This window comes from Accipiter gentilis, chromosome 18, assembly GCF_929443795.1.
Source record: "Accipiter gentilis chromosome 18, bAccGen1.1, whole genome shotgun sequence".
Classification (NCBI taxonomy): Eukaryota; Metazoa; Chordata; class Aves; order Accipitriformes; family Accipitridae; genus Astur; species Astur gentilis.
Window position 1 is genome coordinate 20,503,120 of NC_064897.1, and position 15,421 is coordinate 20,518,540.

Below are 15,421 nucleotides of genomic sequence, written 5' to 3' on the forward strand. Positions count from 1 at the left end.
TTAGCACCCTTGGAGCCTTTCTGCAGTTTGTAAAAATGCAAACTGTAGCTGATGTATCCATTTATCCTAGCAGTTTATAGGATGAGGCAGAGCCTGAACCACCAAAGTCTCACCCACTAATTCTTTTTAAAACAGGTGACGCAAATGCGCTCCAAGTAGATCCTCTGTGGATTGTCTCCATCTGGAAGGAAGCAAGCTGGCATGTCCTGTTTCTCCTTGAAGGCTATCTGCAGCAAAGGGGTAGTTTTGCTTGCTGTGGATTCAGAGGTTTTAGTGAGGTGTGGGGATCAGGGGCCTCACAAGGCTTATTGCACAGTTCATTAGTACAGGCTTCAGCATATTATGTTCCTGTGATCTGCCTCTCTCCGAGCAGCCACTCCCCTGCCTGCTTTTTCAGGGCTTTGGATGTTTTTGTACAGGAGAAAACATGCTGCTGCTTGTATTACCAGTTGCTCACAACTGTAACGTAATCATCCTTAGAAGGCTGGGGAAAAAAATGGGGAAAGAGGAAAAAACAGAGCTGAATATCATTTAATGGAAAGAAAAGGCTTTCCTTAAGGCTTTGTTTTTAAATTGACACCTCTAGTATAAAAGTGACCCACAATCTCCATGTTTTTTTCTAATTTCCACTTTAGTTTTAACATGCTGTCTGCAGTGAAGATCCCCGAGGAGGTATAGCTGGCATTGTATTACTGTCACTTACTTAACTTCCTTCAGATATAAAAAAAGGAACTGAAATTAGTCTCTAGCAATTCTTCCTCTCACTTTCTTGAAGGTTGGCTACATAGTTTAGCTGTGGTCAGCTGTTAATGGCTTTCTGTAGTCATTGATGTCAGCTGAACTAAATAGAAACAAACCTTTGTCACTGAAATTTTACAGCCTCTGCAGTCAGAGGCTTTCTAACACCCTGCATTAGAGCACTATGTTCACAAGCTGTCAGGGCATCAGGTCGACTAGACAGCACTGCTAGAGCCCACTGAGCAGAACCTCCTGAAATTACTATTTGACATTTATTAAACCTCTGCTTTCCAGAAACTAGGGCTTCAGTTGCTAGCAGTAGTGTGGGTGCAGAAGCATCAAAGCAAGCAGATTACTGTGAAAGCAGCATCCCTGCTACATCCCAGCTGGATGGGTACAGCCTATTTTCCTCTTCCTTGTAATTCTGCTTCACTACAGCCTCTCTTGGCAGGTGACTGCTACAGAAGACATAAAATAGAACAAAAAGACTTCTCTAGCCTAACCCTTCCTTGTTGGATTTGGTGCAAAAGAATTTTCCACCTGTACTCCCCTTTTCTAATAGACATTGCTTTCATTGTTGTCACATGTGGAAAATCCTTGATAAATGGGTACATAATATAAACAAATGGCTACAGCTTGGGCCATGAGGGCTTGTTCAGTAGGCTGTTTATGTTTGGAACCAACTTCACTGAATCTTATCTTTCCAGGAGATACCATAATTCAAGGTAAAACAGTTAAGTGCATACATTTAAAATCCCCTCCTTGGCACTTAATAGTTGCTTTTTTGAATACTAGCAGTGGGATGGGAGACAGTTACTTGGTGTATTTTGAATTAGGGAGGAAAGTGTGGCATAAGGTAGAATATTGCTGATTACTGCAAAAATCCTCTTTTCCATTTTAAGTACTTTGCCTTTACAGTGGTGCCTTTCATTTCTTTGGTGTGATGTCTCTGGTCAGTTGCTTGTGATCAGAGCCCAGGTTGAATGGTGGTTACAGTAACCATGTATATATCCCATACCCTGGTAGACACAGTCTGGTATGTTCCTCTCTAACACTCAAGTCATAGCACAGCCATTGCAGGTGCCCAGCTGGTACTTGCTTGAGTTTCAACAGGAGAGCAAGAGCTTCATCATTGCATCTTAACTCAAGTTGCACTAGAAATGTATAATCAAGTAATGTATTATTATTACTTGTACTATCTGGATTGGAGGGTAAATCCTGAGAGAGAAATAAAAGCTAGGTTTTCAATCTGAACAAGGGATACCATGCCAGACACTGAAATCATGCAAAAGTCTTCTCACTGCAAGGTTAGGCCAAGTTCCATAGAGCCAAGTACAGCTAAAAACTATAATGGATACTAAGACAAAGGCATTTTACTGAATTAAAGAGTTCAGATTTGTCTTAGAGACATGCTAATACCTTATTTTCTAGCATATATTAAGTAGTTACTCCAATTTAAGAGCTAATGGTCATGTCTGTCACAGGAGATGAGCTTGCCTATCCAGCATCCTTAAGGGCAGAAGAAAGTTCCATCACCTTTTCAAGGCAAAGTGGCTTACTGTACAGCTTACTCTGTAAAGCAGTGCTATTGTAATACTTCTTCCATTTTAAGAACTGCCAAAGTTAATGGGCAAAAAGCTAGGAGTAGCTGTGGCCCTCTTGGTGACAGACTAGGCAAGGGACAGGCATGCTTTGCTCTGGGAAGGGGAAAGGCAAGAGCACTCTGTCCTAATGCAAAAGTCTACGTACAAAGCATGCATACTAACCCAAATTCTCTCATCAGCTATTATTTCTGTTAGTTGCTGTCTCCTTTCTGCCCCCCCAAAGCTAGTGGTCTAGTGATTATGTCTTTTGCGAGGGCTGGAATGTACTGACTTAACAGAATGATATGTCTGTCTAAAACAGAGGGTACTAGATGCCTATGAACCAGCATTTCAGGTCCTGGTTAATGCAACATGCCATTCAAATGGGAATGTTTAATCATGGTTAAAATAAATGGGTGCCTTGGGCTGGTCCGTCACTAGGTTGTTATCCTTCCTTTTTATTTATGTTACAGTATTTTAAGCCTTTCTAGAATGGACTGTAAGTTGAAGCTAGGATAAATGTTTTCATGAGTGGGACCTAGGTTTCTACTCCTGCTTCCTGTCTTGGAGCTCATACAAAGAAAGTTGTTTATCTTGCTGCCAGACAGAAACATGAGAACTGAGTCCTTTCCTCAACATTGTAGATAGCAGGTTCAGCCCCTGCTTCTTTTATGTAATGTTTTCCTCACACCTCCCCTCTGAATGTTGCAATTCAGAGGTCTAGAACCACCCCATACTGGTAGACCTCTGAACTGTAGAGGAAGGGGAAAAAATTACTTGAATGCTATTTATATGAGCTACTCAACTTATGCTGATATGAATATTTAAATATCAGCCTGTCTCAGATGATATTTGGTAGTTTAACATCAGGACAGCATTAACAATACCAGTTCTGAAAGGAGCTCTTGGTTACCCTCAAGCAAGGAATCATGCTGCAATGGGAGCCATGCATCTGATACTATGGAAGAGAATTAGTCGTTTTCCCTGTAAACTGGTACAGGTGAACCAGAAGCTAGTTCTTACCATCTCACCCCTTGCAGCAGGCTGGTTGTAGTTCTAACAGCTCTGATGTTGTTTGCATCTTGCAGATGTGTGGTTGCTCCCATAGGCCTGTGGCTGTGTAGAAAAACTGCTTACTAAAAACATGGGTATTTTTTAATACAATTAAAGCTTACCTTTTTGAAATGGCTGCTGCCTTGTCTTTCCTGCCACTTGAGAAAAAAACATTGCTGATTTTATTACAGAAGCATCAGCTTGAGGAAAAACTCAGTTGGTGAGAACTGCCCCTGACTCTGAAATGAGCCAGTGGCTGTAAAGCAACGTTCAAGGTGTCTCTGTGGCAAGCAAAAAGAGCAGAGCACAGCCAACATGGTCCTTGGAGAGTGACCCAGGGGTCCACTGGGCACTCCCAATTGCTGCAGAGCAAAAGAAAGACAGCACAACACAGGCCCTATCACCAGCATAACTATTAAAAAGAACTAGCAGGCTTCTACTCCCCTAGAGCTTAGTCAAGAAAGTGATGGGTGCTTGCCCCAATAGCTTAGGAAATTAGTTTCTCCACAGTACAGTCAAGGGAAGGACTGCGTTCAGTTTGGTTCCAGCATCATGCAGAAAACCAACCCTCCCTCCCCCTTCAAAGCGTTTTTCCTTTAGCAAGTCTCCAGCAGAGGATGCTGTTGCACCAGCATGCAGCCTTCAACAAAGCGGCTGGAAGTAAATTCACTCATGTCCTTATTTTGATTACAGCAAAGAATCAACAGATGAACTTAGACTAGATCACGTACAAACAACAATCGCATCAGAAAAATAAGGATCAATTTTTTTCTTCCAGTAAGCAAGGCAGATTCATGTCAACTTGTAAATTACAATAAGAAGGGCAACACAACCTTGCCTGAATCAGTAATATTTCCTTTCAGCAATTAAAGCAAAGCTATAAACAAAAGCTCAGAAAAGCAACAAAACTAATTATGGTGCTGAGACTCAAGGGGATGTAGGTTGCATAAGGAGTGGTAAGCACTGTTTACATTAGAGAAGAGCAACCAGACACAATGAATAATAAAAGTTATTATTCATGCCCTTATTTGTGTTATACTACTACAGGAATAAAAGGAATACTTACCAAAAAAATACTCATTTGGCTTGTTAGAAGAGTCTTTCCACATGTAGTTCATACAGCTTTGGGTCAATGATGACATTTTCCAATTTGCTTCTCTGTAATACACCTAAACTTGATCAAAGGAATATATTTCTACTATATTATTAACTGGAACTCTGTGCTGTTGGATCTGGCAAGATGAAAAAAAAAACCACCATAAATATCTTATCCAGACACATACGGGGAATTTTTAAAGTTCCTCTGAAGCTTTGTATCACCTATCTCCAATTTATTTTGTGACAGAGTAGATAACCAACCACCTGTTTTAATGTAGCAATTCCAACATTTCATAGACTTCCTTAGCATTACTCCCCAGACATAAATTTCTTCAAAGATCCCAGGTTTTGCAAGATTTATACATGGGTAAAGTAGACTTAAACTCTTAAAACACAAAGACAAGCGTGCTTTCATTGTACTTTAATATACAATTGTATTAAAGCAGTAGCATCTCACACACAGCACTCAGCCTGCAGTGCTGTAAATGGAACACTGATGACTTTTCTTTTTTTTTGGGGGGGGGGGGGGGGGGGGGGGAGATGCCATCAAGTTAACATGCATTTCTCAGAATTTTCATTTTTAACCCCTTTGAGACTAGCCAAATCAGCCACTTCCAATGGAAGTACCTTGCACGTTAAAATAGCCAAATGGCTTATTAGTCTGGTGGGGTTAATCCAGTCAGTGAGGTCTCATGTGCCTTGAAAAGGCCCTGATAAAGCTTGTAAACACTGGCTCCTTTGACGTGAATTCTCATTGTACTGCTGCATGGAGCATCTGTTCTCTCATTCTGGGATCACAGAAGAACCGGAGTTTCCGGGGTAATAGCTTCACCTCCACAGGCATAGCTTCATACTCCTCATTATCAATGCCAAAGGATCCCTCAGTGCCCTGCGTACAGATAACAGTGCTGATCAGGGTTAAACATCAAACATGTTATTTCAGCAATGCTGTAATACTGATTACCTGATTTTGCTAATAGACTACAATTGAAGACTTAGCTGAGTCTTAAACAAGATGTCCCCTTCCCTATGCCTTCCAGCCCATTTGGTCTCAACACCCCAGTGACAGCTATCCTTCACAGCACATAATATATTAAGAGTCTGTTGCAGAAGATGTTACCTCACTTAGTTGCTAATTGGAGATAATTAAACGATAGGGGTCTTTAATGACCCACATTGTTTTTACTGAAGGATTCTTTGCTATTGGAACTACAATTATATGCACTTAGATCTTGGTCTGCCAATGGTGGCACAAGCTAATCTGCAGAAGTGCCTGTTAAATAACACCTATTAAATCTGTGTTACAAACACCTTTTGGTATTGTTTTACTATATTGATCTGAAATGTGAGATGCAAAGTAATTCATGTGTCAGTAATTACTCAGCAGTAGAAGTGTTTTTTTTAATGCTGATAAAGTCACCAATGATTAAAAACATTCATCAAAATGGCAGGTTGACTTTACTTAAACAAATTTGGTGACTGCTTTGCATGTGCTTGACTCAACGTAGGTCTATGTTACATGGATACGCAAACTAGCTCCAAGTGAACTCGTACACCAGAACAGCACAGATTAGAGAAAATGGCATAGGTTCTGAAAGTCAGAGGTACAGCAGTCCACATGGATCAACATATCCTGCTTCTCTGCAAAGCTGGTGAGACTCATCCAAGCTGCCTCCAGTTCCTTCATCAGAGCTAGGTCATGAAGTCCAACAGCACTGCTTTGTGCCATGCACGCATACTCTGAAGATCTTAGCAGCAGCTGCAGTATGAACAGCTCATTTTATACCACAACCTTTACTTATGGCTCAGCTGTACTTAGCCCAGCACTCCAGAGTATTCTTTCAGAATCACAAAATTGCCATGATATGAGGTTGATGCAAGTATTAGGATGCTGGCTAATCATGACATCGTAATTCAGATTTTTTCACCTTTTGGCACATTCTGTTCTCCCTTAATATGGAATTATTTTGCTGAATGATAGATCACTTGAAGATAGAAATTATCTATGAGACTGATTTCACATCCTTATAAAAACAAGAAACTGTCCTCCCCAAGGCCGCAATAACAGCATCTTCTTCTAAGAGGCAACAAAAGACTAATCTAAATTACATAGGTGGACACAGTTTTGGCTTCTTTTTCAGCCTCATCTATTCTAAGTTTTGAGACACTTCCCTATAGTGATCTGAGCCCCATTGCCTTGTCTCACCCTCCTTGGTCTCCATAAAGCTTCTAACATTTATCTTCTTCTCTACAGCACAACCCATTCTAGGGTAAAATGTACACGTCTTCAATACCAAGGAGAAGGTGTGCATATGCAATACACCTGAGTAAGAGACCCTTTACAACCACCACCACTGTCTTCATAAAAGGTCTGCTGCTATTTACTGGCAGAATGAAGCTCCCCCTCTGGTTTACAGGCCACTTGGGAAATTCCGGTATGTGTCTCTCGGCCAGGGACTCAGTTGCTGCACCGAGGAACTGAGTGTCTCACTGGCAGCGTAATCAACCTCCCAGATTTGGAGTAGGGATTTCTTAATGTGCAGCATCAACTGGTATGAGGAAATAACGTGACAGAGTTTTCCAGCTCCCTCAGCTTCTCACCTCTGGAAGTTGCAAGATGCATCTGCTGGCTTGGATGTACTGACTCCCTTCAGGGCACATATGTGGATCACGCATCTTCTGACTTCTATTCAAACCAAAAGAGAGGTAAGGTAAGGAGATGTTTCTCTCGGAAACAGCCATCTTTAGGGATGACATGTCATTGTGGGTTGGTAAATCACTATGTATTTGGTAAAATTAGAGGTTATGTATATATACAAATATTTGTGGGTTTAACTCTGAGAAAGTAAAATAGCGACATTTCCTGTTCTGCTACAGTCAATACATATCAGTATGCACTGACAGCCTCCAACCAGCTTCCACTCTGAGGCTCACTGAATATATTTGAACATACAGTTTTGTATATTTGAACATATAGCACAGTTTTGGGCTCCTCACTTACATGCTGAAGTGTACAATCCCATGCACCCACATAACTTACCAGCAACATAAACAACTCTAAGCCAAAAAAACCTGATATAATTATAGTTATATTGAACCACAAAAATTACCAAATTACCATCTAAAAACCAAACCAACCCCCTCCTCTTCTCACATCAACACCCGTCAGCATAATGTTTCTTACCAGCTGCTTTTATATTACTCTTGTGAAGAAACCCCCAGATCATAATTTTATCCATTCCAAATAATATATCCATTTTTGTCAGTTACTCTTTCTTTTCTGGTGCCTGTGAGATTCTTATTTACATAGTGTACTTACAGAAGTGCTACTTCCCTACTTCTGTGGATGTCAAATGGGAGCACATAGAAGGCAGTTGCCTGTGTTAGAAAGCTGGTAATACAAGTGGCATGTGGTCTTTTTCAAGACTTAGGTTGCTGTCCTGTCACTGGATCAACGGTTAAAGAATAGTGCGTTGCGATTCCTTTTCCCAACATGTGCTGCTGCAGAGTAAGCACAAGCTCGGGTACACTGACCTAACTCTGGCCTCCTGACTGACAACACATATAATCTTTTGGCTGACAAAGGGTAAACCACACCCCAGGCAGTAACCCCTCAGTTTGGGGCCCTCTCCAGACAGACAGCAACACACAAATAGCGAAGGGGATAGCAGAGAATTACAGTGTTAATGTATCACAGCTCTCAAGCATGGCAGAATTATCACAGATATTACTCCAACAGGCATTGCCAGCTGTCCCCAACTTTTCTGTCTATTCTGTAGACTGATATGAAAGAAGACTGTATTTAAATATTTCCCAGGAAAAGATGTCACAAAAACATGTCAGAAACTCCCTATACACCAAGCCTTCTATGCCCTGAGGAATGCAAGCGCCTCTTAAAATCACAGGAAATCCCAGAGAAAGAACACAAGAAGAGAGGGTTGAAACAGGAGATGATAATCAAAGACAAAGGAAGAAAAGCTAAGATACTAAAGGAAAGGGCAGAAAGGATGGAAGCAATATTAACTGTGGAAAGTTTGGTTTTAATCAAATATGTATATACTAAAAGATTAATGAGTGAATGTGAGGGAATTAAACATCCTCCCGGCAATATAAATTATAAATCATTGATGGCACACAATACTGTCAGTTTATACAGTGCTGTACAAACAAGCAGCAAGATTCCCTGCTTAAAGTTTAACCTGCTTGAAGTTTAACATACAAGGTCCTAGATATTGCACTCTGGTAAGCAAGTAGATTTTTTTGGTCCGTGAAGGAAAATAAGGCTTTATATAGATGCAATTATGGGGTCAAGGTAAGCTCAAAAGAGACAAGACATGGAACTAAAGATCAGTCAAAGGAGAATGGTAGAGGCAAACAGACACAACTCCACTTGCAGTGATTGTCTCTCCAGTGACCCAGTATAAAAGGATCAGAAATCACTTCCATTTGATTCCACTCCTTACTCAAGGCAAGACAGTAAAGTGAAACAGAAGCAAGACCAAAGCCTAACAGCAACAGTTTCAATGGATTGTTTTATCCCACTCCATATGCTGAATCACAAAAATACAAGCAGAGAAAGAACCATACCACCTTCTGCAGATAACCCACACAATTTTGACCTAGTTTTCATCTCCAGAAGCGGCCAATGTTGAATGATTCAGAGTAAGACTCTCTAACCAAAAAAAACAGTCTTCTGCACCGTAGCTGGTAGCTGTATTTGTGCCCTGGAGTGACAGCTCTCCATGCTTTCATATACAGAATCTAAGCTGGCTACCAGGATGTGCATTACCAGTGCTACATTTTCCATCCCCTCTCTCTTTCCCTCCAGCACTTAGTAAGCACTAGCGTGTAAGCCCCTGTTCTACCCCCACACTATCTTAAACATCAGCTCTACCCCTGCTGCAGATGTTCTTGTTCACAGAATTCTGATCCACAGCCGCAGGGCACTTTTATACACCTGGGATGACCTACTCCTTCCTTTGAATTCCAACAGCAGTTGCTGACCAGCACTCTGATGTACTCCCTACCACACACTGCCGGAGCCTGCATGGTAGTTTCCCACTGGATGTGTGGTTTCCTTTGTGATCCATCAGTTCTGATCAGCTTGTGTCAGTACCCTCTTCAATATAAAAAAACCAAACCAACCCCTTGATATCTGCACTGATAAGGTATTTTCCTTAAAAACCTTTTCAACCTGCCAAATTCCAGTGCAGTTTAAAACTACACATTAAAAAAGAAGAAAATCGAAAGAGATTCTTCACGCATTTCCAAAGATAAACCCTGTTGGTGCTAGGCAATGGGGAGCCCCTAATAACTGGCTTGATTCAAACCTAGCTGCCAAAGGGCATTGTGCGGTGGAGAGCTTCTCCGAAGACGCCGATTTTGCCTTGCAAAAACAGGGCACGTTTTTTCTGTTCCAACTCCTCTCTGTAGGACTAACAAGTCCTTCCTGCTGCTCCCCCACCCCATACACCCCTCTTTCTCTTTCTTTGTTACCTACAGACTTTTGGGCACTATTTAATCAAAAGAGTTTGTTTCTTTGAACTTTGCTTGAGTAGCAGCTCAAAGCTTTTGGTACTGCCTCTAATTAGCTCTAGCCAGCAGGGCATGTTAACTCTCATCAGAGGCTTTTTCTGCATGACAGTGTAATTGCAGTCAGAAAATGAGACATACTACTGTGTGAAGCATGTCCACAGTCCACACGGGAGACATTCTTTACAGTGGGTGTACACTCGAATAGCCTCTCCTTAAATCACACAAATTAATCCACATTTTTTCTGCTAGCAAAGTGGCTAAGAACACAGTATAGCATCTCCTTTGCCTCCCTCCTTTAAGAGGCCAGATTTGTCTTGCTGCTAACGGGAAAATCTCCTCTTCCTTTCCTTCTGTAGCCTTCAAAGCAGATTTCAGTCCCAAGCAACTTATGGTCCACATGGCTCATGCAATTTAAAAGCAGTTGCAGGGGGTAACCTGACCTACCACATATGCATAGATCAGAAGATCCTATACCCGCTGAGGCTGGTGGGATGCTCAAATAAGGGGCCTGCTGCTGCTATTAGTATCATAAACAAGACATACATGCAGGAATTATTAGTGTAATGACAAGCAGGTAAAACTGTGTTGAAATCTTCCCATTGATTTCACTAGAGGGAGCTCTAAGATTAGAAAACAGTATTGACAAATAAGGTAACATGCAGAACAGCATTCAGATTCAGTAGGCAAATCTGTTGCTGGTAAAAACTGCACTGAAGAGGCAATGCATTTGCTAGTGAGACTGTATGGAGGAGCTGGAAAAAGCAGCTCAGATTTGTCTGGTGAGAGATCAGAAGGAACAAGCGGACTACAAAGGAAGCAATACACGTTCACTTTTTCTCTACATGTTGCTGCTTCATACCTGCAGCCTTTTTACTCCACATGCAAGCAGCACCGACACATTTGCTTAAAGTCCCCGTTTAAATTCATATCTTCAAAAAGTCCTTCTAGCTCAAACCTAATTTCTTACAAGAGTTATTGAGTTGAGTCAAGGGAGGTCTTTACTTAGAAGTAGGGTCTGTCTAATCAGAGTTCAAAAATTCCAGGTACCACTAGTGCAAATGTATCAGCTCTGTGACCCGCCTCTCAATCCACTGAGCAGCTAGGGCTAAAACATTCTGGGGATAAGTCTATATGGCTGTCTATAAAACTCAATTATGACAGTATTACCCAAGTAACACCGATCAATAGCAATGGGGAAAAAAGATGAAAGTTATAACAAACTCAGAAGCTGGAAAGAACTCCAGGTAGACTGCTCCGTCTTGTTTCCAGAAAGAGAAAACTAGTAATAATTTTAAAAAACAAAATCCGTAATCCTCATGAAGCATACTGACTGGTGTCCTTTGCAGTCCTCTGCTTCTGAATTTTGTAGCACAAGATCAGAGAAAAACAGCACACTTCTCAGAATTGGTGTTCCGACTCACAGAGATTCTGTCATCTTTTTGCAGCCTTCCCATACTCACCCTCTGTTTACAAACTGTCCTTTGCTGACTGTATCTGCTTCAATGCAAATATCCATGAAGTCTTCAGTGCGCTATGCAAAAAAAGATTCAGAAATCAAGCAGTTAACATTTCAAAATGCCACACCCATGATACTGCCATTATGTTCACAAAATGCCCAGTCTTTTGTCCCACAAAAGGAGGCAGAAGATGCATTTCATGCTTTTTTCCCCCCTCAACTTGAGATTTGGATTATAAATTAGAGAGTGTAATTTCTCATTGATGACTATTCAACAATAAATACCACAAGAAGTGAAATAATGATTCACATGTTTGGCTTCTTGCTACATTTCACACACTAAAGACAGTAATAACAGATCACTTGGGTTTACATCTGTTCACAAAGATTTCTAATCAATGGGTCTTTCATGAATTTAAGCAATAGTAAAATGATGCAACATTTGGCCCCTAAACACTACAGTAAGAGAATTTTAAACAATACAAATTGGAAGTCAAAATGTTCTTGATATCATTCCTTTAAACTCCTTACGTAGCTTCGTTTCTATTTACAGCCTGCCCTTAAACGAAGTATATATTAAAGGTTTTGCCGGGAAAGCAACTTTGATTAAGATGCAATTCATTTTTTATTTATTTATTTTAACACTTCTGTCCTGGCAAAAGTCCTAGTGCAGATGCAATCAAAATGACAGAAGTAAAAATAAATGCATCTATTAGTACAACTCATTTTATTTCTTTGCTGTATCTGCAGAGGTAGGCTTGGCACTGTCTCAGCTGCACCTGTATGGCTTTATCAGCTTCTCTTCAACAAGGCAGCCTAGGCATGAATCTGAGGTGAGACAGAAAGACAGGAGTGGCTGACAATACTCAGCAGATACGCCCTGGTATGGATTCAAGAGAGCTGTTGTTCAGCTTTGATAGCTACAGGGACAATGGCTTCAAGAGCAGGAGTTAAAAGCAGTTACAAGGGGTCCACATCTGTAGAAAAAACCAAGATGCAGTATCAAGATACTTCCAGCCCTAGAAACAGAAAAGTATGACTGCCTTAACATACACTTGTCCATTTCTCTAAGCTATGCAAAAGACCTGAGAACCCCACATCACCTCGTTGTTCAATACCAGTATTAAAGTGCATCTTGAAGGCATAAAGGAGAAAAAAAAAAAAACAAATCCAACTAAATACCAAAGGATGTAAGGGCTGGTCTGTGGCAATAAGATACTTTTTCAGTTCTTGTTAGGTCTGTTTTTACTTTACGTCACTGACTCCAATCCAGTTCAGCGACCAAAACTGTTCTGTTCAAGTGCCATCTAGAAACCACTGAAAAAAGAAATACCCAAATATTAGCCTCTGTAGCTTCTGCCATTACTAGGACACTCGTGGTCCAAATCATAAGCCAGTGATGAAGAAGAAACTAAAATTTACGTGGCACATTCTAAGGAGAAAACAGAAGGAAACTTTAAGACTCAGTTTGCCTGTTTGGTTTTTTTTGTCTGATCCTACAGAGATAACTTATCAATATAACACAAATTTTCAGGTTCTTAAAGACCCTGAATTCTGAGCAGGAAACACACTACAGTAAGTTCAACACCTCCTGTTAATCTGGGTGTAGTGGCAGTGGTTTCCTGCAGCCATGAGGAAAAAATGAAGAGCAGCTCACCAGTACAGGATCACTGTGTTAGCATTTTCCAGTAAAATTAAAGACTGACATCTATCCAAATAGCTTTCACAGCAATAAAATTGCACCAAAATACACACATAAGCCAAAGACAGGTTTTAAAACACTGAATGAACAGCATGAGCATGCTGAGAAGGTTATGACAGGAACAGTTCCCTTGCTCCCTTGGTTCTACTCTTCCACAACCACCTGCATTTCCTGTCCTTCAACTCAGTGTAGCCTCTGCCCTTTCTCTAGTCCCAGTTCTTTTTAACATTTTGCTCTGCAAGCCAAAAGAGAGAGAAAAAGCCACAATTCCAGGCAGACATTCAGGCTCAGCTCCTTCAAGCACCAGCTGAAAAAACAGAATCATTCTCCCATGGGTCAAGAAGGAAAGTAGTACCTATTTTGATGCTTTGTTTTCTCCTGGGCAATCCTAAAGCTTCTGTTTGGCTAGTGAAACCTTCTCATTGTACAAATTCTTCCTGATCCCACTGCATCCCAGTTTTACATGGGTCTCCAGTGCTTTTACACTAGCTTTGAAACTTGCCCATTCCTGGATTCAGTCATGGGCCCCTCCCTGCATAGGGTAGTGTGTTTTACTCATATAGACACAAAAATGGGAGTTTAGCAAGAAAAGAGAACTGTGTGGGCAGGCAGCATTTAGAATGCAGTTATACTGTGGTCTTACTGTCAGATCAAGCTGCCTGTTCCGAGTTGCAATGGAAAGCTCAATGGTGGATAGCTTCAGTTCTTCCCAGTCCTCTGGGGTTACATCCTGGGGGATTTCTGCAAATCAAGAAGAGAAGGTATCATTAAGTGGAATCTAATTACACAGACCATCATTTCACTGCTACGAAGCGTGAACATCGATGCCAGCCACAAAAATCACTCTGACCCATTGTGACCACTAGCTTTGTTTCTTTGAACTTCAAAATCTTAAAAAAGGAAAAGAGAGCTTGAGAGTACTAAAGGAAAGAAAAAAAAATACCACCAGCATTCACACAGTAGCAGGAAAGACTATCAAGCATATTATATGGCAGCCCTATGAGTCCTTATGCCCAGGGATTAACTGATCTCTTGGGCTAGTATTACGGGAACATTTAGAAAACACATGAAGCACTGCTACCAAAAAAACCAGGAATTCAATGTTCAGGATGCTGTGGTAACACGTCTTCTCTAAAGAAGGAAACTTCATGGTTCAGTTCTCATATACAGGTCACTTAGTACATGCTTCTGTCTGAATCACCTCTGCTAGCCAAGAAGGAATGAGAAGGACTTTCCATCACGCCAGCCTGCGCAAAATACGCGCTCCCCTTCCTTCTGCAGTCTGCCACATGAACTCTATAGCTAACACCCCAACCCAAGAGAGGCTCACAGAGCACACAGAAGAAAATTTATGTTACAGAAACTTAATGTACTAAGAGAAACTTCAGGCTTCTGCATGGCCCAAGTTTCATTGTTCTATTTTAAGTAACACTTGTTGCTCTGTGTCAGTAACTCCCCCCACCCCGGAAAACAAGGGCTGCTCCTCTCTCGCCAGCTCACTAAGAAGCCATTCTACAGGAGGAAGACTTCAAGAAGCTCACCCATAAGTGCCAAGTATCACCTATGGTGGCTTCCATAGCAATGGCAAGTAACTGTGAGCCCAGGGAATGCCCTGGGTTCTTTACAAAATGCACTTTTGTTCATGAGACCACAAGCACTGGCAGGACTACTCTGTTCCATTTCTGGCAGATACCACTGTAAGTATCTTGACAAAGTCATAGTTTTAATACATAATAAATAAATAATAATAATAATATAAAAATGAGAGAGCAGAAAAGTAAAGCAGACACTCCCCCCCCCCCCCCCCAATCTATTAAAAGAGTAAAACTTGCCTGTGAGTTTATGCCAAAATACACACACCTCACCTTTTGGAGGAGATGACCAGTACAAGCGAAGTCGTCTGTAAAGCCTCACATACAAAGGAGGTCTGGACGGTTTCTCCTCTGGCTCTTCTGGAGGTCTCTCAGTTGGACCCAGATACATGAGAGCAGCTTGACGTTTCTGAGGCCATTCCTTGGATTTACATGGAAAGAAAAGACAGAAGATAAAGGGCCTCTTGTTTAGCACCTACCTGTTTATTCTGTTTAATCCTTTAGTCTATTTATTCTGTGCTCCCAAGTACTCCTGCAGAGCTACCCAGATCCCACCAGTGCCTCAGCCTACTTTATGGCTCTCCAGCCTGCAGATTCATATGTGAGATGACATTTTTGCAGCTTGAAAAAGATTACCCACACTTCCCAAGTCTACTAATCTACT

At 41.2% G+C, this 15,421-nt stretch overlaps 1 protein-coding gene across 6 annotated transcripts in view; it reads right to left on the reverse strand.

Moving 5' to 3' along the window:
* AGK (acylglycerol kinase) overlaps nt 1-15,421 on the reverse strand; it is a 42,960-nt gene that overhangs the window by 710 nt on the left and 26,829 nt on the right. For 2 of the 6 annotated variants that reach the window (XR_007508655.1, XR_007508654.1), the window contains 6 exons: nt 15,031-15,178; nt 13,809-13,906; nt 11,468-11,538; nt 7,074-7,158; nt 5,100-5,361; nt 3,005-4,606 (listed from right to left, as the gene is read on the reverse strand). Coding sequence is in view for 1 of the 6 variants with exons in the window: in XM_049821553.1 (XP_049677510.1) it covers nt 5,224-5,361; nt 7,074-7,158; nt 11,468-11,538; nt 13,809-13,906; nt 15,031-15,178 (540 nt within the window). In the remaining 5 variants the exon portion in view is untranslated. Of the gene's footprint in view, nt 1-3,004; nt 4,607-5,010; nt 5,362-7,073; nt 7,159-11,467; nt 11,539-13,808; nt 13,907-15,030; nt 15,179-15,421 lie in introns of those variants that run through there. The other 4 variants (XR_007508652.1, XR_007508653.1, XR_007508651.1 and 1 more) reach the window with 4 other exon arrangements.